This window comes from Arabidopsis lyrata, assembly GCF_000004255.2.
Source record: "Arabidopsis lyrata subsp. lyrata unplaced genomic scaffold ARALYscaffold_7, whole genome shotgun sequence".
NCBI classification, from domain to species: Eukaryota; Viridiplantae; Streptophyta; class Magnoliopsida; order Brassicales; family Brassicaceae; genus Arabidopsis; species Arabidopsis lyrata.
In genome coordinates this window covers 266,178-290,212 of record NW_003302549.1, presented here as the reverse complement: position 1 = coordinate 290,212, position 24,035 = coordinate 266,178, and the positions used below count along the sequence as shown (strand labels likewise).

Genomic DNA, 24,035 nt, shown 5'->3' with positions numbered 1-24,035 from the left:
TTTATATATCATGACATAACCTCTAGGTTTCCCACAGTGCATCATCTTTCTATCTTAAAACCTCTCCAAAGTTAACTCTGCAAAAATCCAATGGGTACTATTGACTACATTTCTGATCTAAACCTTCAGAGGCCTAGATGGACTTTGTACGTGAAGATTTTGTCTATCTGGAATCAAGGCATCGACGCTTTTGCAGAACCAACAAAAATGATACTCGCCGATGAAAAGGTATATTATTTTCAGAGTTATTCTTTTGCAGTATTCTGTGGATAACTAATTTTGTATTTCTTCTTATATGTCTAGGCCAATATGATTGATGCATTTATTCCTCCTGGAAATTACTTATACAATTTTCGTCAAGGTCTCAAGGAGGGTCAGTGGTACTACATGGCTGACTTCCATGTTGTACCATCTGCTAACCCTGTTAAATACGCTTGGAATCGTTTTGCACTACAGTGTATATGGCCTACAACTATGTGGCCTGTTAGTCCTAGATCAAATAGCAATTTCTTCAACTTCATTCATTCTGATGAAGTTGAGTATGCTGGTGCTCAAGATAAAGAATATGTTACAGGTTATGCTGTAATACAGAATTCTCTTTCAGAATAACTGTAACATTGCTTCAGATTTAATTCAATAACTGTTATGTCTTCCCTATCAGATGCTATTGGTGTGATCTCTAAAGTCTCTGCTATTCAAAGATTCCCATTTGTTTGTCGTGAAGGCGAGACAGACTATGAATCCAGATATGTTCTTTTCGAAATCAAAGATGACATGTAAGTTTACTTCACCTCTATATATCAAATCAAGAACTGTTGTAATAATCATCTATTTAATTCTTTCCAAATTTAATCATTTAGGGGCAGGGTTACAAACTGTGTTGCTGTGGGTAGGTCCTGTCAGTTGCTTGTGACTAAATGGTTTAGGCACATAACTTCTGTCACTTACAATTATGACCCAGTAGTCATTGTGTTGCGTTTCTGGAGGGTTTCAGATTTCGAAGGTGAGTTTCACCCACAGTAATGTGCTATATTATTGTTCTTATTAAAAACCATACATAATTAGACTGATTATAATCAAAATGTTTTTGTTTAGGCAAGAACTGTCTAATGAGTGAGTATGGTAGTTCAAGGATTTTTCTTGATCCAACTTTCCTAGATGTTGACATCCCGAGATACATGTAAGTATATTCATCTGGAATCAACTAAGGAATTGAATATATTGAAGTATGAATTCATTATTGTGATTCTTAAATTTTTTCAGCCGTTGCTGGACAGATGGACAAACTGATAAGAAGGATGTGGCAATGGAGTTGGATCAATTGAACTAAATGGCAATTTGGTTTGAAGAATGTTTTTTGTTTATCTTAGTGTTGTGGAAGCTACTTTTAATTTTATCTATGGTTTTATTATGTAAACTTCCTTTTGTGTTTAGTTTCTTTTTACTTCATGTTCAATTGACTCAAAACTACTTATTTTTCATTAAGTTAATGGTTATCGACTTTTTATATTCCAACAAACAGTTAACTGTTAGTTTCTGTTGTGTTTAGTAGATGTTGTGTTGATAACTAAATGTATGGTTAATCTACTATTTATTGTTCAATTCTGTTTGTTCTATATCAAGAAGTATACAATATATGATCAACTCTACTTATCATAAAAGGAAGTATTGCTCAGTGGTAAATCGTTTTCTTTATATGATATAACTTAGACATTTTATCATTAGTTTGGTCTAATTGTACTATCCAGAAATCTACTTTGGAGGATAGTATTTTACCTTTAACGCTATGTAGTTAATGCTGAATTTGAAGAATCCATGGCATATCTTTTTCCAATCTCCTGTTGGTACAAACAATATACAATTTCCTTAGTTATCTCGATAACACTATATATGCGGAAATTTGTTATTCAATCAGTATAATACTATCAATTCAAATATATGTGATCAAAATTAGATAACCATTAAAGATAATATATCCTGTTCCTATATATACTCCAACCGACTCTAAAGGAAATGTGAATATCATTTGTGATAGAGAATTAATAATATATATGACCATGACCATTTAAATCCTAACACCAGATTTATTTTTGCTTAGAGAGTTCTAGCAATTGTTCCAAACAGGAATAATGAGTAAAAAAACAGCACCTAACAATGAAAACATAGAGTTCTATTCCACCCCACCTAAAAGATGGCGGAGGAATGAGGCAATCAATACTAGCAGAAGTATTCCACGTTCTAATACACCTGTCTCTAATGGTTCTGTCCCTCTACGTTCTGCATTCAATACTGTTTTGCAAGATATTACTAACCTTTCATCAACTCCTGTTATACCAACTGTTATGTCTGAGGATCCACCAACGGTTAGGTCTGCACTAAAGAAGACAATAGTAAGAGGTAGGCATTAAACATTTTATGTCATTCACAAGTTTTTTTACATAACTGTATAAAGTGCAATCATTGACTTGATAGAGTAAAGTAGTACCAATTTTCTGTAATTGATACAGGTACACCCCGTGGAAGCCACTTAACTTCTGTCTCTCCCATAAGCATTTTATCTACTTCAGTATCCACTCCATTAGGACTTAGGGATATGACCCTAGGTACTGGTCAAACTCCTCTTATGCCACCACCCTCTGAAACAAGACCAAGACTAGGTTAATTATTTGATTTTTTTAGATAAGGATAGTTTGTTATTTACTTGCTATCTTACAATCTATTTTCTTTCAGGGAACCAATGTTTTGGTAGTTCTTCATGTATAACTACCAAGCAACCATCGAGATTAATTTCTCAGACAACAAACTTGCCCAGAAAAAATCTTCATTCAGACTTTACAGATGCAGGATCATCTTCTTATCATAAAGGTAATATTTGTACCCTTAGTTTTCGACCGATATTCTACATTCATTAACTGAATAATGAACTTTTTTACAATTATATCTCCTATAGGACACTCTGCTACAGAAACTAATGATACAGACTTCATGGAGAATAGCAGTGATGAGGAGATGTATGATGCAAATTACTCTGTTGATTTGAGTGAAGATGAAGCAGTGGTGCAAAATTATGACCATAGTAGCAGTGAGGATGAAAGTTCAGTTATACATATTCAGACAATGGACGCAGATGCAAACATTGATGTTTCATCAGAACCTATTCACACTGTAGAATCAAGAAATGATCCCAATCAGCATCAAACACAACAAACAGATAATCAAACAAAAAAAAAAACACGTGTCAAGGCTAGAAAGAACATGAAATTAAGTATGTCTGAGTTTATTATTGTACTTTGAGAAATAATATGGTTATCTGATATCTGCTAACCATATATTATCTCTTTTGTTTTCAGCTTATCTTGATCATGGAGATCCTACTTACCAGTGTAAGTATTGTGGTGCTTTAATGTGGTATGCTGAGCGTATAAACAAAAGACGTAATCAAAAGGATCCTACTTTTACACTCTGTTGTGGTCAGGGTTCTGTTAAATTACCTTTTCTTAAAGAGTCACCAGATTTAATCAAGAAACTTCTTACTGGTAATGATGCACAGAGTAGAAATTACAGAAAGCATGCCAGGATCTTTAATATGGTCTTTGCAATGACCTCACTTGGTGGAAAAGTTGATAAATCTATACCGAAAGGTCACGGACCTAGCATGTTTCGAATGCAAGGAGGTAACTATCATTTGATTGGCAGTTTAAAGCCTGCAGTTGGTGACTATGCTAAGTATTCACAGTTATATATTGTTGACACTGAAAATGAAGTAGAAAACAGAGCAACTGTTATCGGGTATTAATTTCTAAGACTTTTAACTTTTTTGGATTTACTGCTTCTGTTGTTCTGTTATCTTTTCACTTAAAACTCTTTCATTACTTCCTGTTTTCTAGAAAGGGCAAGGAATCCAACCAAGGTGGAGGTAAACAGAATCTGAACAAGGAAACAATCGAAGCCATTATGAAGATGCTCAATCTCTGCAATCCTTATGTCAAGAATTTCCGAATTGCGAAGGAAAGATTTAAAGATATTAACTGCCAGCCATTTCATATGAGGATATGCTCTGGTCGTAAGGGTGTAGATGGAAGGACTTACAGCATGCCTACTACATCAGAGGTTGCAGCTTTAATACCAGGAGATTTTACAGATGATATGCCAAATCGTGATATAGTTATTGAAGAAAGAACTACAGGTCACCTCAAAAGGATTAACCAGATTCACATTTCTTATCTAGCTCTACAATATCCTCTGATTTTCTGCTATGGTGAAGATGGATATAGGCCTGGTATCGAGAAGTGTTATAAAGGGAATGTCACTAACAATAAGAAGAAAAAGTGTATTAGTATGCGTCAGTGGTTTGCTTTTCGCATTCAAGAGAGGCCTGGTGAGTGCCATACTCTGCTACTATCTAAGAGGTTGTTTCAGCAGTTTCTTTGTGACGCTTACACAACTATTGAATCTAATCGGCTATGCTACATAAGGTTCAATCAGTCTAAGCTTAGATGTGAGAACTACAGCTCCATCAAAGAAGCTGCTGACTCTGGTGTAAAAAATATGGAAGATGAAGGCAATCAAATCTTGATTCCAGCCTCATTCACTGGTGGACCTAGGTATATGGTGCAAAGTTACTATGATGCTATGGCCATATGTAAACATTACGGTTTCCCAGATTTATTCATCACATTTACATGCAACCCTAAGTGGCCTGAGATTACCAGATACGTTACAGAGAGAGGGTTAACAGCTGAAGATCGGCCAGACATTGTTGCTAGGATTTTCAAAATGAAGTTGGATTCCCTAATGAATGATCTAACAGAAAAGAAAATGCTTGGGAAGACTGTTGCCTGTAAGTTTTCTTCATTTTGATAATTCAGTGGATTAGGTGAAAGATAACATATTGAAAATGATGTGTGTATTTTTTTTTTTCAGCTATGTATACAGTCGAATTTCAGAAAAGAGGCCTTCCCCATGCTCACATTCTTTTATTCATGGATGCTAAAAGTAAACTTCCAACAGCTGCTGATATTGACAAGATGATTTCTGCTGAGATTCCAGATAAGGAGACAGAACCAGAGCTGTATGAGGTTATTAAAAATTCAATGATTCATGGTCCATGTGGTGCAGCAAATATGAATTCTCCGTGTATGGTCGATGGACAGTGTTCAAAACAGTATCCTAAGAACTATGAGGAAATCACAAAGGTTGGGCTGATGGTTTTCCTGTGTATAGGAGAAGACGCTCTGATAACTATGTTGAGAAATGTGGTATTCAATGTGACAATAGGTATGTTGTCCCTTACAATAAGAAGCTATCTGTTAGATATGGTGCTCACATCAATGTTGAATGGTGTAATCAAACCGGCTCTATTAAATACTTATTCAAGTATATTAATAAAGGTCCAGATAAAATGGCATTTGTTGTTGAGCCTGATAAACCGCCAACGACAGAACAAGGTTCAAATATAGATGGAAGCTCCGTTACTCATGAATCATTACCAGAGGAGAAAAAAAAGAATGAAATAAAAGATTATTTCGATTGCAGGTAAATTGAGTAATGTGACTTCTGTTTTACTTATTTTTATTCTATAGTCATATACTTAACATCTTAAGATTAATGATACCGTGTAAAAACTGCAGATATGTTTCTGCATCAGAGGCTATTTGGAGGATATATAAGTTTCCAATCCAGCATAAATCAACACCTGTTCAGAAGCTGTCTTTCCATGTTGAAGGGAAGCAACCAGCTTATTTTAAAGGGAAGGAGGATATAACAGAAGTATTAGAAAGAATTATCAATCAGGATTCCATGTTCATGGCCTGGCTGACATTGAATAGGCTTAATGCTATTGGAAAGAATGGAAAGCGTGCTCAAGAGCTCTTATATGCAGAAATCCCTGCATATTTTACTTGGGATGGGAATAATAAGCAGTGGAACAAGAGGTCTAGAGGGTTCTCCTTGGGTCGTATTAATTATGTTCCAAGGAAGCTAGAAGATGAATACTTTCTAAGAGTCCTCCTTAACATAGTCAGGGGTCCAACATGTTTTGCTGATATAAAAACATACAAGGGTGTTGTCTATGCAACTTACAAAGAAGCATGTTTTGCTCGTGGAATCCTAGATGATGACCAGGTATACATAGACAGTTTGGTGGATGCCAGTCAGTTTTGTTTTGGTGATTGGTTGAGGAATTTTTTCGCTATGTTGCTACTGTCTACTTCTCTTTCTAGACCAGAATATGTTTGGGAACAGGTATGGCCTTTGTTAGCTGAAGATATGCAACAGAAGAAGAGGGACGAGTTCAACAATCAAGGTTAATTCAGATATTAATTCCTGTGCCTAGATTTAATTACCTTTTTGATTAGTTCTATTTATATGGAAATCCGTTGATGTTAAATCAATCTTTTTGCAATATATGCAGAGCTGAATCTTACAGAAGCAGAAATCAAAAACTACACTCTTCAAGAACTGGAGAAAATTTTGTTGTTTAATGGAGGTACTCTTACAGATATACAAAACTTTCCCCGCCCAACTAGAGAAGGTATTGATAATTCTAATCGTTTGATCGTTGATGAGATGCGATATGACCGTCAGGATTTGACTGAAAAACATGCGGAATGGATAGAGATGTTAACACCAGAGCAGAGAGGTGTTTATGATGAAATTACTGGTGCTGTTTTCAATGAACTAGGTGGAGTTTTTTTTGTTTATGGATTTGGAGGTACAGGAAAAACGTTTATTTGGAAAACACTTTCAGCTGCTATTAGATCTAGAGGAGATATAGTTCTTAACGTGGCTTCCAGTGGAATCGCTTCATTGCTGTTGGAAGGTGGTAGAACTGCGCATTCAAGGTTTGCCATACCACTTACCCCCGATGAGTATTCAGTGTGCAAAATACCTAAGAAGTCTGACCTTGCAGATCTAATAAGGAAAGCTAAACTTATTATATGGGATGAAGCACCTATGATGAGCAAGTGGTGTTTTGAATCTCTAGACAAAAGTTTCTGTGATATAATTGGTAATATAGATAGCAAAGTGTTTGGTGGAAAGGTTGTTGTTTTTGGAGGTGATTTTAGACAAGTTCTTCCTGTAATCACTGGTGCTGGCAGAGCTGAAATTGTCATGGCAGCCCTAAATGCTTCTTATCTTTGGGATCACTGTAAGGTACTAAAGCTCACTAAGAACATGCGGCTACTAAAAAACGATTTGAGTGTAGAAGAAGCTAAAGACATTAAAGAATTCTCAGATTGGCTTTTAGCTGTTGGTGATGGTAGAATTTCAGAGCCAAATGACGGTGAGGCTCTAATTGATATACCTGAAGAACTGCTAATTACTGAAGCAGATAATCCCATTGAATCCATTACTCTAGAGATTTATGGAGATCCAGCAAAGCTAAAAGAAAAGGATGCTAAGTTCTTCCAAAAGAGAGCCATTCTAGCACCAACAAATGAAGATGTCAACACAATCAACCAGTATTTGTTGGAGAAGTTGGATGGTAAGTAAATACTTCTGATATATCTAACTTATCTCCTTTTAAGTAAATCGCAGATCTAATTTATTAAGTATCTCTGTTCTTTCCTACAGGCGATGCAATGTTATTTCTCAGTGCTGATAGTATAGATCCTGAAGACTCCGATTCACTTAGAAATCCTGTCATCACACCAGATTTTTTAAACAGTATCAGGTTATCAGGTTTGCCTCACCATGCGTTAAGTTTAAAGATTGGTGCTCCAATCATGCTGCTTCGGAATATTGATCCTAAAGGAGGTCTATGCAATGGTACTAGGCTTCAAGTTACTCAGATGAGCCCGCGTGTTCTTCAAGCAAAAGTCATAACAGGAGACAGAATTGGTGATATTGTTTTGATTCCATTAATCGTCATTACACCGTCAGATACAAAACTACCTTTCCGGATGCGTAGAAGACAGTTCCCAGTATCACTGGCTTTTGCTATGACCATTAACAAGAGTCAGGGTCAATCTCTAGAAAGAGTTGGACTCTATTTGCCTAAGCCAGTGTTTTCTCATGGCCAACTCTATGTCGCTTTATCTAGGGTTACTTCTAAAAAAGGTTTGAAAATTCTTATCCTGGACAAAGAAGGTAAGATTCAAAAGCAAACAACAAACGTTGTTTTCAAAGAGGTTTTCCAGAATATCGATTGATAATTCTGCGGCAATGAAATTTCAAACAGGATTATCATGAAAGGTATGTTTACTTTACCTTGGGATCAATATGTTTGCTTTATGGTTAGCAAAACCCACACTTATTTGGACTTATATTTCACTTGCAATCTATTTACCATTTTCTAACATATTGATTATCATCAAATTGAGAGAATAAAGGTTTTAAGTCTATGATTAAGAAAGTAGGAGCTAATTGTTACGATTTGTTTTACTTCCTTAAACTCTCAGATTTTCTGTTGTTCAGTGTCAACAGTTATATATATCTAATTAACATGCATCAACAAACAACCATTAAGTAACAATTATAGAATTTCCTCTTCAATCTACTTAACATTTCATAAACTTCTATATCCAAAACGGAACTAAGTTAACTACCAATTACATCATACTAAAAACTAACCTCAATATATTGTTAGAACATATCGCAGCTTCTCTTGAGCAATGATCCCATATCTTCATATAAAATATTCACACTGTTAGAAATCAGACAAATTCATTGAAGTCTTATTCAACGTTTACAGATTCAACCAAAAAACGTGATCAGTTGACACCAACAAAGTGCCAATACTAATGAAGCAAGTAAGAAGAACATAGATACCTCAGGAACAATCCTGTTCAAGAAAGTCTCAGTATCAGCCTGAACATCTGGATCATAATTCTCATTGATTGTCAAAGAAGCACTCGTGTGTTGCACTGAAACCAAAAAAAAAACATTTACTTAATCAAAAATTCCAAAAAAAAAAAAAAAAGAGAAGAAACAGAGTAAGAAAGAAAACTCACAGAAGACATGAGCAAGACCACAATTGAAATCTGACAAGTCTTGCCCAATTTCCTTACGACCAGAATTCAAAACAAAACAAAACCTCAGAAACCCAAATTGAATTCACAAACCAATCAAATAAACAGCTGAAAAAAGCTCATAAATTGAGTCAATTCAGAAATCGCTTCGAATTTAAACAAAAGCATCTACACGAAAGATGAAACCTTTGGAGTAATAAGATGACATCCACGACGTAGCGGCGGAAGTGTGAAGGTTTTCTGAGCCCGCGGAGAATTCAACCAAATTCATTGAAATCAGACAAATTCATTGAAGTCTTATTCAACGTTTACAGATTCAGATATGGTAGAAAACATGGCATGACAAACATTTGAATCGCAAACATCAGATTAGATCTTCAAATATATAATTTGCTGTCTACGCACACATGTTCCAATTTACAAAATATCGAAAAACTAACAACTTTTGTTGATCGAAAATGAAGAAATCGATGATATATGTTATAATTCTGGAATTAGATTAACTTACATGTTTATTTTTCGAAAGGAAATTGTCTTGTAGAACTCGATCATCCGATGCAGCTACAAATTAAATGTCAACTTGAATGATGAATTGGTTTTTAATTTCTGAAATTGGTTAGGAAATGGTGATTGAAGAAGCTCAATCAGTCGGTGGAGAAGATGCTCAACGACACGCAATTGTCATTTTTTTTTTCCATCCAATTGTTTTTTTTTCCTTCCCTGGAATATATTGGGCTGCACTCTATTTTCAGTATATGGGCTTCAGTTAAAATTGTTGGGCTTCTAATGTATTTGAGATTTTGCTTTTTATTATATAGTTAATTTGTGTATTTAATATTTTAATTATGGTTTTACTATTAAAATTAGATGATATAAACTTATTTATATGATCTTATATAAAACAAAATTGGTATATTTTCATACATATATATATATATGTCTATATTTCCAATCTATAAAACACAAAACAATAAATTTATATAAATCTAATATTTCGAAATTATATTAAGTAAATAATTTTAATGTGTCCTAATACTTTTAACAGAAATAACCATATTTAATTACATATTCTTTGTTTATACTGTATCAACTAAAAATATTCATTACTGACGGTTGACCGAATTATACTGTTTATATAAAAGATGTTAACTTATGTACGCCATGAGGTTATTATACCTATTAATATAATAAACTTACAACTGACAAGAAATCATCACAAACGTTCTAATAAATTATCTAACAACACAAAAACATAAAAAATTAGACACCAACAAAACTTAATTTAATAAAAAAAGTCAATTAATATAATATTAAACCCGCGGTATACCGCGGGTCATATCCTAGTACATACTACAACAGCGAAGCGCACACGTCGGGATCTCAAGCCGGGTATTCGACCCGGATTAGTTCTTATTCTTTCGGCCCATCATTCGGCCCACACTAACATGAGATGATCACCGTAGTTAAATTTAATATATTTTTTTTAGCAGGGAATATGTCGTGGATCATTGAAGGTATTCATCAAAATTACAAAGAAGAAAGTGTAGTCTGTCGTGAAAGGATCAAAAAGAATTGTCAGTTATAGAATCGTCTATGTAACTGTTCTCATAATTTGCAATTAATAATAAATTTAGACGACAAAAAAAAATAAAAAAAACATGTTGTACTTGAATGAATCTAATAATATCCAAAAGTCCAATTTTCTCCAAATAAAAGTTTGGCTTATACAGTATGTGGAGAGAGGTTCGAACAGAAACGTCTTTGCTTTGAACGAGTAAGATAGATGGACAAGAATAACCTTCTTTTTGGATATTGTTTAGCATGTAAGAGAAGGGTATATTAGGAAATTGAAACGAGAGTATATCTGGCTCTTCTTCTACTTCCCACCTTGTTCGCTCTCACAGACAGACACCATTTCCACCCTGAGATCTTTCTCCATCTCCGTTGCTCGTTTCTCCCACGAAATCTGTGAGTCTTCTTCGATCCTTTCGTTTCTTTTGTTCTTGATTGCTCGGTTAATTCGAACATGTCAAGTGTGTTTCTCTCGATTTTAATTTTTTTTATTATCGGTTCTTCTGGGAGCTCTTATCGTAGTTTCAACTTGAAATTCGAACTCTATATATCTTCCGGCTTATCTTAATTGCTTCATTGTTTTGATTGGATGGTTTTACGCTGACTTTGGATCGATCTCTGGATTGATTTTGGTAAATTGTGTGTCTAGTGGGGATTGCAACTTGTGGCTGAGACCTATGAATAAAGATTATAATCTTAAAGTGTCATTTTGCTGGATTAGATGATCAATTAATTAAGCTTTGAATTCAAATGTGAAAGCTTTAGATACAAGCCCACATCGTATTTGATTGTTTATCCAATTAGTAAACAATTGTGAGCTCATTTGGAAAAAAAGGATAAAAAGTAGAACTGAACATCGTTATAGATTCTTCTTTGTGATGACATCGAATTGTGAGTATTTATGTTATGATTTCGGTTCATAGTTTTAGTTACTCTTCAGCCTAGTTTCACAATGTTTGATATCATTCTCGCCATTGCAGTTGAAAGTAAGAGAATGGAGTGTGGTGGGCAGTATGAAAATGGGCGCTACAAGCCCGATTACAACAAAGGGACACAATCTGTGGTAAGAAAAAACACTTGAAGCAGATCATACATTTGCTTTGAATGAAAGCTAAGTACAAACTCTGTGTGTACAGTAGAATATGATGCCTCAGCATCAGATAAAGGAGCAACATAATGCATTGGTGATGAATAAGAAGATCATGTCCATCCTTGCTGAGAGGGATGCAGCAGTCAAGGAAATAAACGAAGCCGTAGCAGCAACAAAAGAAGCATTAGCCGCTCGTGATGAAGCACTTGAGCAGCGGGACAAAGCTCTCTCTGAAAGAGATAATGCTATCATGGAGACAGAAAGTGCGTTAAATGCTCTTCGATACCGTGAAAACAATCTTAACTACATTTTGTCGTGTGCCAAGCGTGGTGGTTCCCACAGTTGTGTAACTGACGAAAGCCACTTACCTGCCCCTTCACCTATATCAACTATTCCACCTGAAGCAGCCCACACGAAACTAGCCAAAAGGAAGAAAGAGAGTAAGCAGGGAGCACGATCAAAGGGAAAGAAAGTGGGCGAGGATCTGAACCGTCAAGTTGCTTCGCCGGGAAAGAAAAGCAGAAAAGATTGGGACAGTTACGATGTCGGTTTAAACCTAGTCACATTCGACGAGACGACAATGCCGGTGCCCATGTGCACTTGCACCGGGACTGCTCGTCAGTGTTATAAATGGGGAAACGGCGGTTGGCAATCTTCTTGCTGCACAACCACTTTGTCTCAGTATCCGCTCCCGCAGATGCCAAACAAGCGGCATTCTCGAGTGGGCGGCAGGAAAATGAGTGGAAGTGTCTTCTCCAGGTTACTTAGCCGTTTAGCTGGCGAAGGGCACGAGCTTTCCTCTCCTGTTGATCTCAAGGACTATTGGGCTAGGCACGGCACAAACCGCTACATCACTATCAAGTAACCAAGATTTATGACCCAGTAGCCACTATATATCAAGTATTGCTCTCTCTTCATCCCTTTTTCTTTTTGTCGTTTTAGTTTTAACAATTAGGTTCAAAAGTCGAATGAAAGATGAAGCTAGGTTCGTTATTGTTTTTACTGTCGATAGTTCCGTTAATGCAAATATTTTAGTACTAGTATTGTTTTGACTTGGTTTTGTTGTTTTATGTAACTAATTAATAAATAGTTAAAAAAATTTGTTTTGTAGTATTATAATTTCAAAATTCGAAATATCACCCATTAAATCGCAAGAATCTGAACAGCTTCAACAAAGAAAAAGGAAAAAAAAAAAAAATCTCCTTATAGTAGAGTCTATTAGTAGTCAAAGCTTCAACGACTTATATTAGTCCCTTCATCTTTTCCACTGAAAGAAGAAAGAAACATGGACAAAAAGCTAAAGACCACCACCATTAGTCCACAACCGCAACCACCAAAGCTTTGGCTTAACCACATGAAGACATTTTTTGATGTTCCTAACCCGAGAATCGTTCGAATCTTTTTTATAAGCAGTTTTGCCACATTTTTCTCTGGAATCGCTTTTGCTTTTGAATGGACATTTCACGGCAAGAACCATAGCGGATTCCAATGGATCATCTACTACGCCTTGTCACTGATCATTCTTCCTATTCTCATCTGGCTAGGTCTCGGTATTGTCATGATTGTTTCGTCAAGCCACGGATCAATGCAAGTTGCTAGCGTAGCGGTGGAAGAAGAACAGTGTGTCAACAGTTTTGCCGAGGATAGTGGGAATGAAGAAACTAAAGAAAACAATTGTGAGAGTTTGGCGATTGTGGTTGATTCAGATAAAAAAAAGTGCACCGATAAAGTATTTGAGAATAAAACGGCAAAGCTAAAACGCACAGTTTCATTCCCATTGCATAGCCATGTGCGATCATGTCGGACTAGGTGAGTGTTTCAGTCAATCACCATGGATTATCCATCTTCCAAGTAATTTTTTTTGTTAGATTTGATTATTTTATCCGCCGTATCTATAAGCTTTTTTTTTTGTTATGTTTCATTTTTCGTTTTAATAATAAAAAAAAATAAAGAAATAAAATAAAAAAATAATTTGTTTTTTTTTTCCTTTCTACACGAACCTTAGCTAAATGCCTAAATGTAAAAATAGGCAAAATTCAGTTCTCTCTAATTCCTGGAATTTACCACGTGTCATGGTGATCCTATTAATGAGAATAATATAATTGGGTCCCATAAATAAGTGAATTTGTCATCTAACGAAAAACCACGTGGTACGATCGGCGGAATTGTCGCCAAGCTTAGTTTGGTTTTGAAATTGAAGATAAGCTAGATATGTGGGGTCCGCTTCGTCTTATTCATATGTGGGAGACGAATACTGTATCTTTTTTTTGTGTGTTTAAAATTAGCCTACAATTTTAATTGTTAATGTGTTCTACTAATTCATAGGAGATTTTAGTTACATTTCACTTCTGTTCTGTGTATATAGTTATATATACATAGGAAAAAATAATATTCCAAACTTTGGATGCGCATGGTTATTGATGTTGTAAACATTTGCATTTGCCGAGAATATAAAGAAATATATACCAACCTGTCAAAAAAAAAAAAAAAAAAAACAAACAAACAAAACAAAACGTATACCAAATAAAATACACGAATTTCTCGAAAACCAAAAAAAAAAAAAATCCTCTAAAATCTTAATTTGTGGTTGCAGACATAAGATTGTTTATGAAATTAATTTCTTCACGATCATCAAGAAAAACAATGCCCCACTTATATTATTCTGATAAATATATATGTTTGGCTCACGTTTAGATCGGTGGATCATTTTCATTGCACATACAAACTGAACATAATTAGTCAATCAAATACTAATTTTATTTCATAAACCACCGTGTTTTGAGTTTTAAAACGTGCATCCTAGTTTCGGTTAATATATATATAGAGAGATGTTGATCGGTTTCTGTTAATTAATTATAACACGACCATTTATGATATGAGATTATGAGTACGACTTAATCCACGTGATTTACACCTTAATTACGACTTTCAATTATCCATTTCACACGCGGATCTATGTCTTCTATTAATTTCTTAAGGAACAATGAATATTTATAAAACATTAGTAATTCATTTAAATAAGAAAATCATTGGTTATCTCTTTGATTATTTTGATGTATTTTTAGGTATTTGTAGAAAAAAACTTGAAATATTATTTTATCTGATGGCAAGACTATTGAGTTGTATATTTCCACGATAGTTCATGTTTTATTTTGTAACTATTATTTATACATTGCTGAATAAAATACTATAATCTTAGAATCAAATAATGATATGTAAGATATTTATGAGAAACATGGTGGGAAGTGGTTATAAGAGTCAATATATTTGTTGTGTGGTGGGGTTCATGTAATTAAAGGGAAATGAATATAATTATAATGATAGGTGAAATCTAGATCTTAGAAATTGTTTACAAAGATTGTAAACTCTGGCTACTACCGTTTAGAACATTTTTGCACCAATTTTTGTTTTTTTTTAACCAAGCCTTAAAACGGTAGGTGAATCCTACTTAAACTTACTATCTATAGATCTCTCCCACTATATAGTGTTTTTGATGAACTTGCTACACTGTATGTTGATCATTTGTTTTATGAAAGATAATGTAGTATCAAATTGTAAATAAGTATTATCAACAAAAAAGTAAGTAAGTAACGTGTTTAATAGCTACGAGATTTTAGCACTAGAAAAATTTCGTAAACTATAGTAATCTGCAATTTATGGAATTTGTTGAGTAATAGACAAAGAAATCCGGAAGAAATCTTTCAATATGGCGGTCCATCACATAATATTTTAAGAAATATATAAGTAAAGAGGCAGATAAGAAAAAACAAAGAATGGCTTTTACATTGTACATGTAGACAACATAACGAGGACAGAATCTTTCGTCTAGCCAAGAATGTCAAATGTGGTCGGAATAGAATTGAATCTCAATCCATATTCAAATCATCAAATATCCATTTTTCCTAAATGATTTTATTAACTTCCATTTCGAATGACAAGAGAATATTATTCTTAAAATCCACTTTGTCAAAGCAGTATATATGTTAAGTTCATATTTGATACTCATTATGCACAGATTTTTTACTTAAAACAATTGAAACAAACGGCTAACAAATAACAAATCCAATTTATACAAAGTTTTGGATAGAATTGCATTAAATAGAAAATCTTAGGGGGGTTGTGGTAAATTCACGCGTCTTGTTGGGTGTTTATATTTTCTTTTTCTATCTTCCTTCTCATGAAATCCGTGTCTTTTGGTTTAGACTCTTTTGCTCGTGCCCAAAAAGAAAGCACAAAAAAAAAAAGTCGTTGTCTCATTCGAGTTTTTACTATTTTCTCGAGAAAAAAATAAATCAAAGAGGAGAGAAAATCGCGGAGGAAAAAAGAAAAGAAAGAGAAAATGGCCCTGTGATTCGAGAGAGTGAGGAAGATTGATTAGATAAGTTTCTTCTTATTTCAACGTTGGAAGAGAGAGAGAGAGAGAGAAAAAGATTTGTATTTCTTCTTCTTAATACGTTCTCGCCATTTGCGCCATTGATTAATTCAAGTGCGTTGAAGTTAGAGGTAACCACCACTTGCATTTCTTGCTCCTCCAAAGCTCTGATTTTTCTGCAAAATTCTTATGAAAACTTTGATGCAATTAACTCTCTCTTTCTTCTCATCATTGATTCTTTTTGATGATAGGTAGTTGTTCTTCTACCCCAAAGCAAAATCCTTAAGGGTTTTCTTCTGGTTATTAGAGAGTGGTGAATATAAACTGCATTATCCATCGAATTTCGATCTAAAAATGGGTGATACAGAGAAGTGTAGTAACAGTGATATGATCCAGAGACTTCATTCATCTTTCGGCACTTCGTCTTCTTCCATTCCCAAAAATCCCATTTCTCAGCTCGATTTAAACCCTAATTTCATCCGCTCATCAGCTCCTCTATTCTCCAAGCCTTTCAGTGACAGTGGCAAACGAATCGGTGTTCCTCCGTCGCACCCCAACTTAATCCCACCGACTTCTCCGTTTTCTCAGATCCCGACCACCCGACAACCCGCTTCGCTTAATTTTAACCCGGGATCAGCTACTCATTCGCGGTCAATGTCACAGCCCAACTCTTTCTTCTCCTTTGATTCGTTACCTCCGTTAAGCCCTTCTCCGTTTCGCGATTCTCTGTCGGCACAACCAGATCACGATGTCTCCATGGAGGATAGAGATTCCGGCGGGTTTAACAGCAACCATTCGTTGCCTCCATCGCCGTTCACGAGGTGTAACTCGACCTCTTCTAGCTCCTTGAGAGTCGGTGAGAGTCTACCTCCGAGAAAGTCTCATAGACGCTCCAACAGTGATATTCCCAGTGGGTTTAATTCCATGATTGTTCAGAATTCGTTGCCTTTGATCCCTCCAAGACCATTGGAGAGGTCTATTTCTGGTGGGGAATGTGCTGATTGGTCAAAGTCTTCTCCTTTCGTGAAGAAGGAATCGAGCTGCGAAAGAGAAGGCGTCGGAGAGAGAGAAGCTATGGATGATCTCTTCTCAGCATATATGAATCTTGAAAACATTGATGTTTTGAACTCCTCTGAGGCTGATGATAGCAAGAACGGTAATGAGAATCGGGATGATATGGACAGCAGCAGAGCAAGCGGGACGAAGACTAACGGTAGTGATACCGAAGGAGAGAGCAGCAGTGTGAATGAGAGTGCGAATAATAACAGTAATTTGAATTCTTCTGGTGAAAAGAGAGAGAGTGTGAAGAGAAGAGCGGCTGGAGGAGATATTGCTCCTACCACCAGACATTACAGGAGTGTTTCAGTGGACAGTTGTTTCATGGAGAAGTTGTCTTTTGGTGATGAATCACTAAAGCCGCCTCCTTCTCCTGGAACTATGTCACGGAAAGTTTCCCCTACCAATTCGGTTGATGGGAATTCGGGTGCTGCTTTTAACATCGAGTTTAAGAACGGTGAGTTTACTGCAGCGGAAATGAAGAAGATCATGGCAAATGATAAACTAGCAGAGATGGCTATGTCTGACCCTAAGCGTGTCAAAAGGTATATTGAATATTTTTACTAACGTTACCTGTTTTTAATCGGTTTTTCTCATGTTTATGGAATGATCTTCTTTTCAGAATCTTGGCGAACCGTCAATCCGCAGCACGGTCAAAGGAGAGGAAGATGCGGTACATAGTCGAATTGGAACACAAAGTGCAGACTCTTCAGACCGAGGCTACCACATTGTCTGCTCAGCTCACGCTTTTGCAGGTGCTTAGTCTACAATGTAATAACAGCGCCTAGATTGGTCTGTTTCTTTTTGGTTTTAACGATCTTAGTTACTGAATTATCCAGCGAGATATGATTGGGTTCACAAATCAGAACAATGAGCTGAAGTTCCGTCTTCAAGCAATGGAGCAACAAGCGCGTCTTCGCGATGGTAAACATTTCTCCTGACATTATATCAAACTTGCAATTTTATTAACATGACTTTCGCCTCTGATAGCACTCATATGTATTTGAATCGGTACAAAATTGAAGAAATCTCTATATTTGCTATAATCAAACCCTAATGGAACCAGATCCTACATGCTTAAAAATCTCGATTTTCGGGGGCAAAAGATGTCATGTTTTTGTGTTTGCCCTTAACGAATGTGAACTGACGATTTTTTTCCCGCTTTGCAGCTCTGAACGAAGCACTGAATGGAGAAGTCCAGCGACTGAAACTGGCAATCGGTGAGACCAGCCAGAACGAATCAGAGAGATCAAAAATGCAATCACTCAACGCTGAGATGTTCCAGCAACTCAACATCAGCCAGTTAAGACAGCAGCCACAACAGATGCAGCAACAGTCTCATCAGCAGAACCACCAGAATGGAACTATGGCAACAAAATCTGAATCAAACGAATAGAGCAGAGAAGTTGTTGCTGGATCAGAGAGGGTTGGAGTTTTTCAAGTTACATATGGAATCACACATTATATTTCATTTATGTGCAGAGTCAGTTGAATTTACATATATCGTATAAGGCGTAAGTCACAGAAATTTAATTTTACAGTATGTTGTTATCTTAGAAAGAAAAAAATTCAATTTGTGGTAGGTATCATATAGGTGGTATGAACTATGAATTTGTTATATGTAATGGGATTGAGCTTCAGACAAAGAGATTCTCTGTTTGTTTTGTTTTTATTTAGTTTTGGATTCTGTCTCGTCGTTTGTTTGTTTATTTTAACGTGATGGGCCACAAAATGTTGGCCCATTAAACAGCAAGCTTCCCATGAATGTTTGTTTATTTTCCAATTCCTCCCCCAAACATCGTGGCCTTCTTCGTCTCTCTGTGAAAATATCTAAAACCCTAAGCAACACTATATCTATCAGTCACTTCACTTTCGTGTACCTTTGGTATCTTTCTTTCCCGCGACGACGGAGCTTGTCCGCTATGTCCGATGTAATAGCGGAGCTCGCGGCAGCTACTAGTGTTGAAGGAGATGCAAAGCCTGCTTCACCGGTTCAATCGACGAAACAGTTCTCTGTGTATGAAGCGACTTCGCAAGAGCTTATAGAACGATCAATGGCTCCTATCAAGAAGGAGTTTCTATGTCCTCCTCCTCCAAGCCGTTCCGGGAATCAAAATGACGCCGCCGATGTTAGGGCGCCTCAATCGGGATTGGTTCAGGAGAAGAAATCTAAACGACAACTCAAACGTGAACGCCGCGAGGTATTGATTCTCATCCATTTTTACCAATCCCGAGATGATAAGAATCATTCACATCGGTGCTTGTATAGCTGCGAATCTAGATATGTTTATGAATTAGTTTTTGGCAACTGAAACCATTGGATAAGAGATGATAGTCTAGTAACCGAACCTGGCATGCTCTTTCTTGCAGCAATCTACCATCAATCTCTGTCCGCAGGTGGCGAGAACAGAAGACGTTGATTCATGTCAGTATAAAGACAAGTGCCGGTTTAATCATGATATTGAGGCTTTCAAGGCTCAGGTATACTGTTACTGCTTTGGTTAATGATTAGGGTGTATTGAGGATAGTATAATTTTGCGTTATTGATTGGAACTAGTTTGGATGATATTGAGACAAGAAATTAACTGACAATATTTTTTCTGTTGTAAATGCAGAAACCAGATGATATAGAGGGGCAATGCCCATTTGTGGCCTCTGAAATGAAGTGTGCATATGGTTTATCATGTAGATTCTTAGGCACTCACAGAGATATTGCTGGTAATTCTGATGAGAAGGAAAAATCAGAGATGAACTTTTTTAACAAAGAGACCCAGAGGCTTCTCTGGAAAAATAAGATGACTTTTACCAACGCAGATGCAAAACTCAAGTCCCTCGGTCTCTTGGTATGTCTTACTGAGTATTATTTTGTTTATTTTCATGACTTTTGTGTTTGTCCAATTTCTCTGGCTTGTCATATACTGCTTCGCTCCCATATCTCTTACCATGAGACCTGAGTTATTTGTCTCTTTATTTCATAAACTTTCTAGGGGCATGCCAAAAAAAGCAATGCTGCCGAAGAAAATAGCGCAGAAAAAACTCAAAATGGTGTGACCGGCACTCAAGCAACTGAAGTAGCGGTTGACTCAGCTGTCAGTTCTGAGCCTACATCCGAAATGATACAAGATGCTGATATTCCTGGACCATTAAAAACTGAGGAAGTTCGTCCCATGAAAAAGGCAAAATCTGAGGACCAAGAGAATTCTAAACCTGGAGATGTTGGTGGAGTTAATGATGGTTAGCCTTACTTCTCTACATGTCGGAAATGTCAATTATTTTTTGCTAAATTATCTCAGATAGTTGCATACTTTTAATGCTTATAAGTACTACATATAGCTATATCTAAATAGAAAAAAAGTTGATGTAGGAAGGGTGTGGGGCAAGAAAATGTCATAATGTTCAATTTAATTGTATTGATACAGGCGTGAAAGTTGAAGAGGATGCGAAAAAGAACGGATTTTCTACTTCAAAAGCTGACGTAGAAGATGAGGATAGCATCAAAATTGTTGAAACTGATAGTAGTTTAAAGTTGCACCCTCGCGAAAAGAAAAAGCTAATTGATTTTAGGGATAAGTTGTACCTTGCACCCCTAACAACTGTGGGCAATCTACCCTTCCGAAGACTTTGTAAAGTGTTGGGAGCAGATGTGACTTGTGGTGAGATGGCTATGTGCACAAATCTTTTGCAGGTTAGGCCACTAATTACACTCTCAGCTATGCTGCAAGAATGATTAAACATTTCTTTTGTAATAATGTGAAAACCTGCAAAATAATTTGTTGTAGGGCCAAGCTTCCGAATGGGCACTGCTTAGACGGCATTCATCAGAAGATCTGTTTGGTGTTCAGATTTGCGGTTCTTATCCTGACACGGTGTCGCGCACAGTTGAACTGATAGACCGAGAATGCACCGTTGATTTCATAGACATCAACATGGGTTGCCCGATAGATATGGTTGTCAACAAAAGTGCTGGTTCAGCTCTTCTCAACAAACCATTACGAATGAAGAACATCGTGGAAGTCTCTTCTTCCATTCTTGAAACACCTATTACTATCAAGGTAACTGCCTAAGAAAATCTGTAACTAAATCGCCTTCCATATGAAACTGCAACATTACTGGCTGCAAATGTGTTGGTAATGTAACCATTTTTTACTCGTCCGGTCCTTTTTGGTGACAGGTACGAACAGCATTCTTTGAGGGTAAGAACCGGATAGATTCATTAATTGCAGATATCGGAAATTGGGGTGCCACTGCAGTGACTATTCATGGGAGATCAAGACAGCAGCGTTATAGCAAGTCTGCGGATTGGGACTATATATACCAGTGTACCAAAAACGCTTCTACTAACCTACAAGTTATAGGAAATGGAGATGTGTACTCTTATTTAGACTGGAACAAACACAAGTCTGACTGTCCTGAGTTGTCTAGCTGCATGATTGCTCGTGGAGCACTGATCAAGGTATGTGTATGACCAAATGATATCAGCTTCTTCCTAGTAATTCATTCTATAGCCTCATGGACTTTTGACTTGTGCAGCCTTGGATATTTACTGAAATTAAAGAGCAACGGCATTGGGACATTACATCCGGAGAAAGACTTAACATCATGAAGGACTTCGTACGTTTTGGTCTTCAACATTGGGGGTCCGACACAAAAGGTAAAAAACACAGCATGGAATTGAAATTATGTTTTGTTGGTTTACTCTTTCTCTTGTGGCTAAAGTTCTGCCCTTTCTTAACCTTTTCAACAGGAGTTGAGACAACTAGGCATTTCTTGCTGGAGTGGCTAAGCTACACGTTTAGGTACATACCTGTTGGTTTACTTGATGTGATCCCGCAGCAAATCAACTGGCGTCCGCCTTCATACTTTGGTCGTGATGATCTTGAGACACTCATGATGTCTGAATCTGCGGGTGACTGGGTGCGTTTGTTATATCCTTCTCCTTCATTCCACCTTACTTTGGACTATATGAGCTTAAGTTTGATATAATGTTACTATATGCAGGTGCGTATATCGGAAATGCTGCTTGGAAAAGTTCCGGAGGGCTTCACGTTTGCCCCCAAGCACAAATCCAACGCATATGACCGAGCTGAAAACGGCTGATTCAACCACATTTTCTGTAATATCAAATCTCATTCAAAACATGTCTGAAACATCATTCTGTAATATTTTTTGAGTTTTAACTGATTAAATAAAGACAATGCGATGATTTCTTTGAAAATAGGTAGCAATGTATCACCTAATTAAAAAATATGTATCTCAAAACTTAAAAAGTAAAGCAGGTAGTAGAGGTATTGATAGTAAAATTCATGAAGCGTCGGCCTCCTCCTCAGTCTCTGGTGCGGTCACCGGGTACTTACCAGTAAAGCAGGCATAGCAATACCTGCGTGACTCTACCGGTCCATAGACTTCTTCCAAGCAATCTAATGGTAGAAACGCCAGAGAATCACAATTGATATGCTTCTGGATTGCCTCAACGCTCATCTTACTAGAGATCAACTCTTGGCTCCTCGGGGTGTCCACTCCGTAGTAACAAGATGCAATCATCGGTGGCAATGCGACTCTCATATGAACCTCCTTTGCTCCGGCGTCTCTAAGCATCCGAACTATCTTCAAACTCGTGGTACCGCGGACAATAGAGTCGTCCACTACTACCACCCGCTTCCCTTCAAGGACTGCTCGGACAGGAGATAGCTTCACCTTCACCGCGAAATCACGGATTTTCTGAGTCGGCTCTATAAACGTGCGTTTTGCATAGTGTGACCTGAGAAGACCAATCTGGAACGGCACTCCAGCTTTGGCTGCATATCCAAGAGCTGCCACTGTCCCCGAGTCTGGCACTGCGATGACGACATCACAATCGACAGGTGCCACGGTGGCTAGGATCTCGCCGTACATGCGGCGTGTTTCATACACAGAACGGCCAAAGACAATTGAGTTGGGCTGTGAGAAGTAACCATGCTCAAAAACGCACTGTTTTGGTTCAGGGTGAGAGATCATGAACATTGAACTGTCTCCATGATTTCTATCCACCACCACAATCTCTCCGGGACACACTTCACGTTCATAAATAGCATCAATCAGGTCCAGAGCGCAAGTCTCGGAGGCAAAAACAACTGCTCCGTTGCTTCTTCTGCCCATCACAAGTGGTCTAAACCCAAACGGGTCACGAACAGCAATAAGCTTGTCTTCAAAGACGAAAACCATCGAGTAAGCACCTCTAAGCTTCTCACAAGCATCAATGACCCTCAAAAGAAACGTCTTAGCCTTAGATTTGGCGATCAGGTGAAGAACGAGCTCGGTATCAGAACTTGTGATGAAGATTGAGCCCTTCTCTTCCAGCTTTGTCTTCAGTTGCTTGTAATTCACGAAATTACCATTGTGCACTACTGCAAGTGATCCTAGCTTGCAGCTAGCGATGAAAGGCTGAACATTCTTGAGCATTGAAGCTCCGGAAGTTGAGTACCGGACATGCCCTATCGCTATGTCGCCAGGAAGATTTTTTAGTTTTGACTCGGTGAACACATCTGAGACTAATCCGACCCCTGTGATTGATTCGAGACCGTTTTGATTAGCGGCTACAATTCCTGCTCCTTCTTGGCCACGGTGTTGCAGTGCGTGAAGAGCCAAGTAAGAAAGCCGGGAAGCTTCAGGGTCTCCATGGATTCCGACAACTCCGCATTCTTCGTGAGGCTTGTCATCTTCGTCTTCGTCAGTGACATGTGTTCTCGCCGAGAAAACAGGGGAAAGTGGGTGTCTGCATGAAACAGAGATACTTAGGGTTTTGGAAACGTAGGGTTTAAGGGAGGGCTTGAAAAAGGAAGGGAAAATGGTATTTCGAGAAACGTTCCTAAGGTTTGCGGATAAAGTGTAAGGAGAGATAGACGAGATTTCTACAGAGAAGGCCATGAATAGCTTAATTAGTTTAAAGTCGACAGGTTTTGGGAGGCTTAATTATGAAAATAATTACTGTGAAGTC

General features: G+C 37.1%; 6 protein-coding genes and 1 long non-coding RNA gene across 8 annotated transcripts; 5 read left to right on the top strand and 2 right to left on the bottom strand.

Moving 5' to 3' along the window:
• Positions 1 to 2,064: 2,064 nt before the first annotated feature.
• On the bottom strand, positions 2,065 to 2,628 carry LOC110226236. Its single transcript, XR_002330287.1, has 2 exons — positions 2,486 to 2,628; positions 2,065 to 2,375 (listed from the first exon to the last, which is right to left on the bottom strand). It is a non-coding gene; the product is annotated as an uncharacterized LOC110226236 (long non-coding RNA).
• Positions 2,629 to 6,638: 4,010 nt separating this feature from the next.
• On the top strand, positions 6,639 to 8,171 carry LOC110226235 (ATP-dependent DNA helicase PIF1-like). Its single transcript, XM_021017057.1, has 2 exons — positions 6,639 to 7,486; positions 7,576 to 8,171. Exons 1-2 carry the CDS (start codon positions 6,955 to 6,957, stop codon positions 8,151 to 8,153), a joined length of 1,110 nt encoding a protein of 369 aa, XP_020872716.1. The 5' UTR covers positions 6,639 to 6,954; the 3' UTR covers positions 8,154 to 8,171.
• A 2,565-nt stretch (positions 8,172 to 10,736) lies between these two features.
• Positions 10,737 to 12,747, top strand: LOC9304943 (protein BASIC PENTACYSTEINE5). 2 transcript variants are annotated; one of them, XM_021019762.1, is made up of 3 exons: positions 10,737 to 10,940; positions 11,525 to 11,607; positions 11,684 to 12,744. In XM_021019762.1, the coding sequence occupies exons 2-3, from the start codon at positions 11,539 to 11,541 to the stop codon at positions 12,497 to 12,499; spliced, it is 885 nt and encodes a 294-aa protein (XP_020875421.1). In that variant the 5' UTR covers positions 10,737 to 10,940; positions 11,525 to 11,538; the 3' UTR covers positions 12,500 to 12,744. The 2 variants fall into 2 exon arrangements, with proteins under 2 accessions (XP_020875421.1, XP_020875422.1); XM_021019763.1 differs by lacking the exon at positions 10,737 to 10,940 and having other exon boundaries at positions 11,524 to 11,607; positions 11,681 to 12,747.
• A 74-nt stretch (positions 12,748 to 12,821) lies between these two features.
• Positions 12,822 to 14,007, top strand: LOC110226886. The gene is given in 3 exon segments (XM_021019764.1): positions 12,822 to 13,443; positions 13,640 to 13,771; positions 13,773 to 14,007. Coding segments are annotated over 3 exon segments (699 nt in total). The 5' UTR covers positions 12,822 to 12,919; the 3' UTR covers positions 13,816 to 14,007.
• Positions 14,008 to 15,839: 1,832 nt separating this feature from the next.
• Positions 15,840 to 18,734, top strand: LOC9304942 (probable transcription factor PosF21). The gene is made up of 5 exons (XM_021017103.1): positions 15,840 to 16,137; positions 16,258 to 17,607; positions 17,685 to 17,817; positions 17,902 to 17,986; positions 18,232 to 18,734. The coding sequence occupies exons 2-5, from the start codon at positions 16,361 to 16,363 to the stop codon at positions 18,456 to 18,458; spliced, it is 1,692 nt and encodes a 563-aa protein (XP_020872762.1). The 5' UTR covers positions 15,840 to 16,137; positions 16,258 to 16,360; the 3' UTR covers positions 18,459 to 18,734.
• Positions 18,735 to 18,871: 137 nt separating this feature from the next.
• Positions 18,872 to 22,277, top strand: LOC9302895 (tRNA-dihydrouridine(47) synthase [NAD(P)(+)]-like). Its single transcript, XM_002868823.2, has 10 exons — positions 18,872 to 19,263; positions 19,433 to 19,543; positions 19,678 to 19,905; positions 20,050 to 20,296; positions 20,482 to 20,747; positions 20,842 to 21,114; positions 21,234 to 21,515; positions 21,593 to 21,713; positions 21,807 to 21,976; positions 22,061 to 22,277. Exons 1-10 carry the CDS (start codon positions 18,985 to 18,987, stop codon positions 22,157 to 22,159), a joined length of 2,076 nt encoding a protein of 691 aa, XP_002868869.1. The 5' UTR covers positions 18,872 to 18,984; the 3' UTR covers positions 22,160 to 22,277.
• A 70-nt stretch (positions 22,278 to 22,347) lies between these two features.
• LOC9304941 (amidophosphoribosyltransferase 3, chloroplastic) lies at positions 22,348 to 23,999 on the bottom strand. Its single transcript, XM_002866775.2, has one exon. The coding sequence runs from the start codon at positions 23,963 to 23,965 to the stop codon at positions 22,364 to 22,366; it is 1,602 nt and encodes a 533-aa protein (XP_002866821.1). The 5' UTR covers positions 23,966 to 23,999; the 3' UTR covers positions 22,348 to 22,363.
• Positions 24,000 to 24,035: the final 36 nt, after the last annotated feature.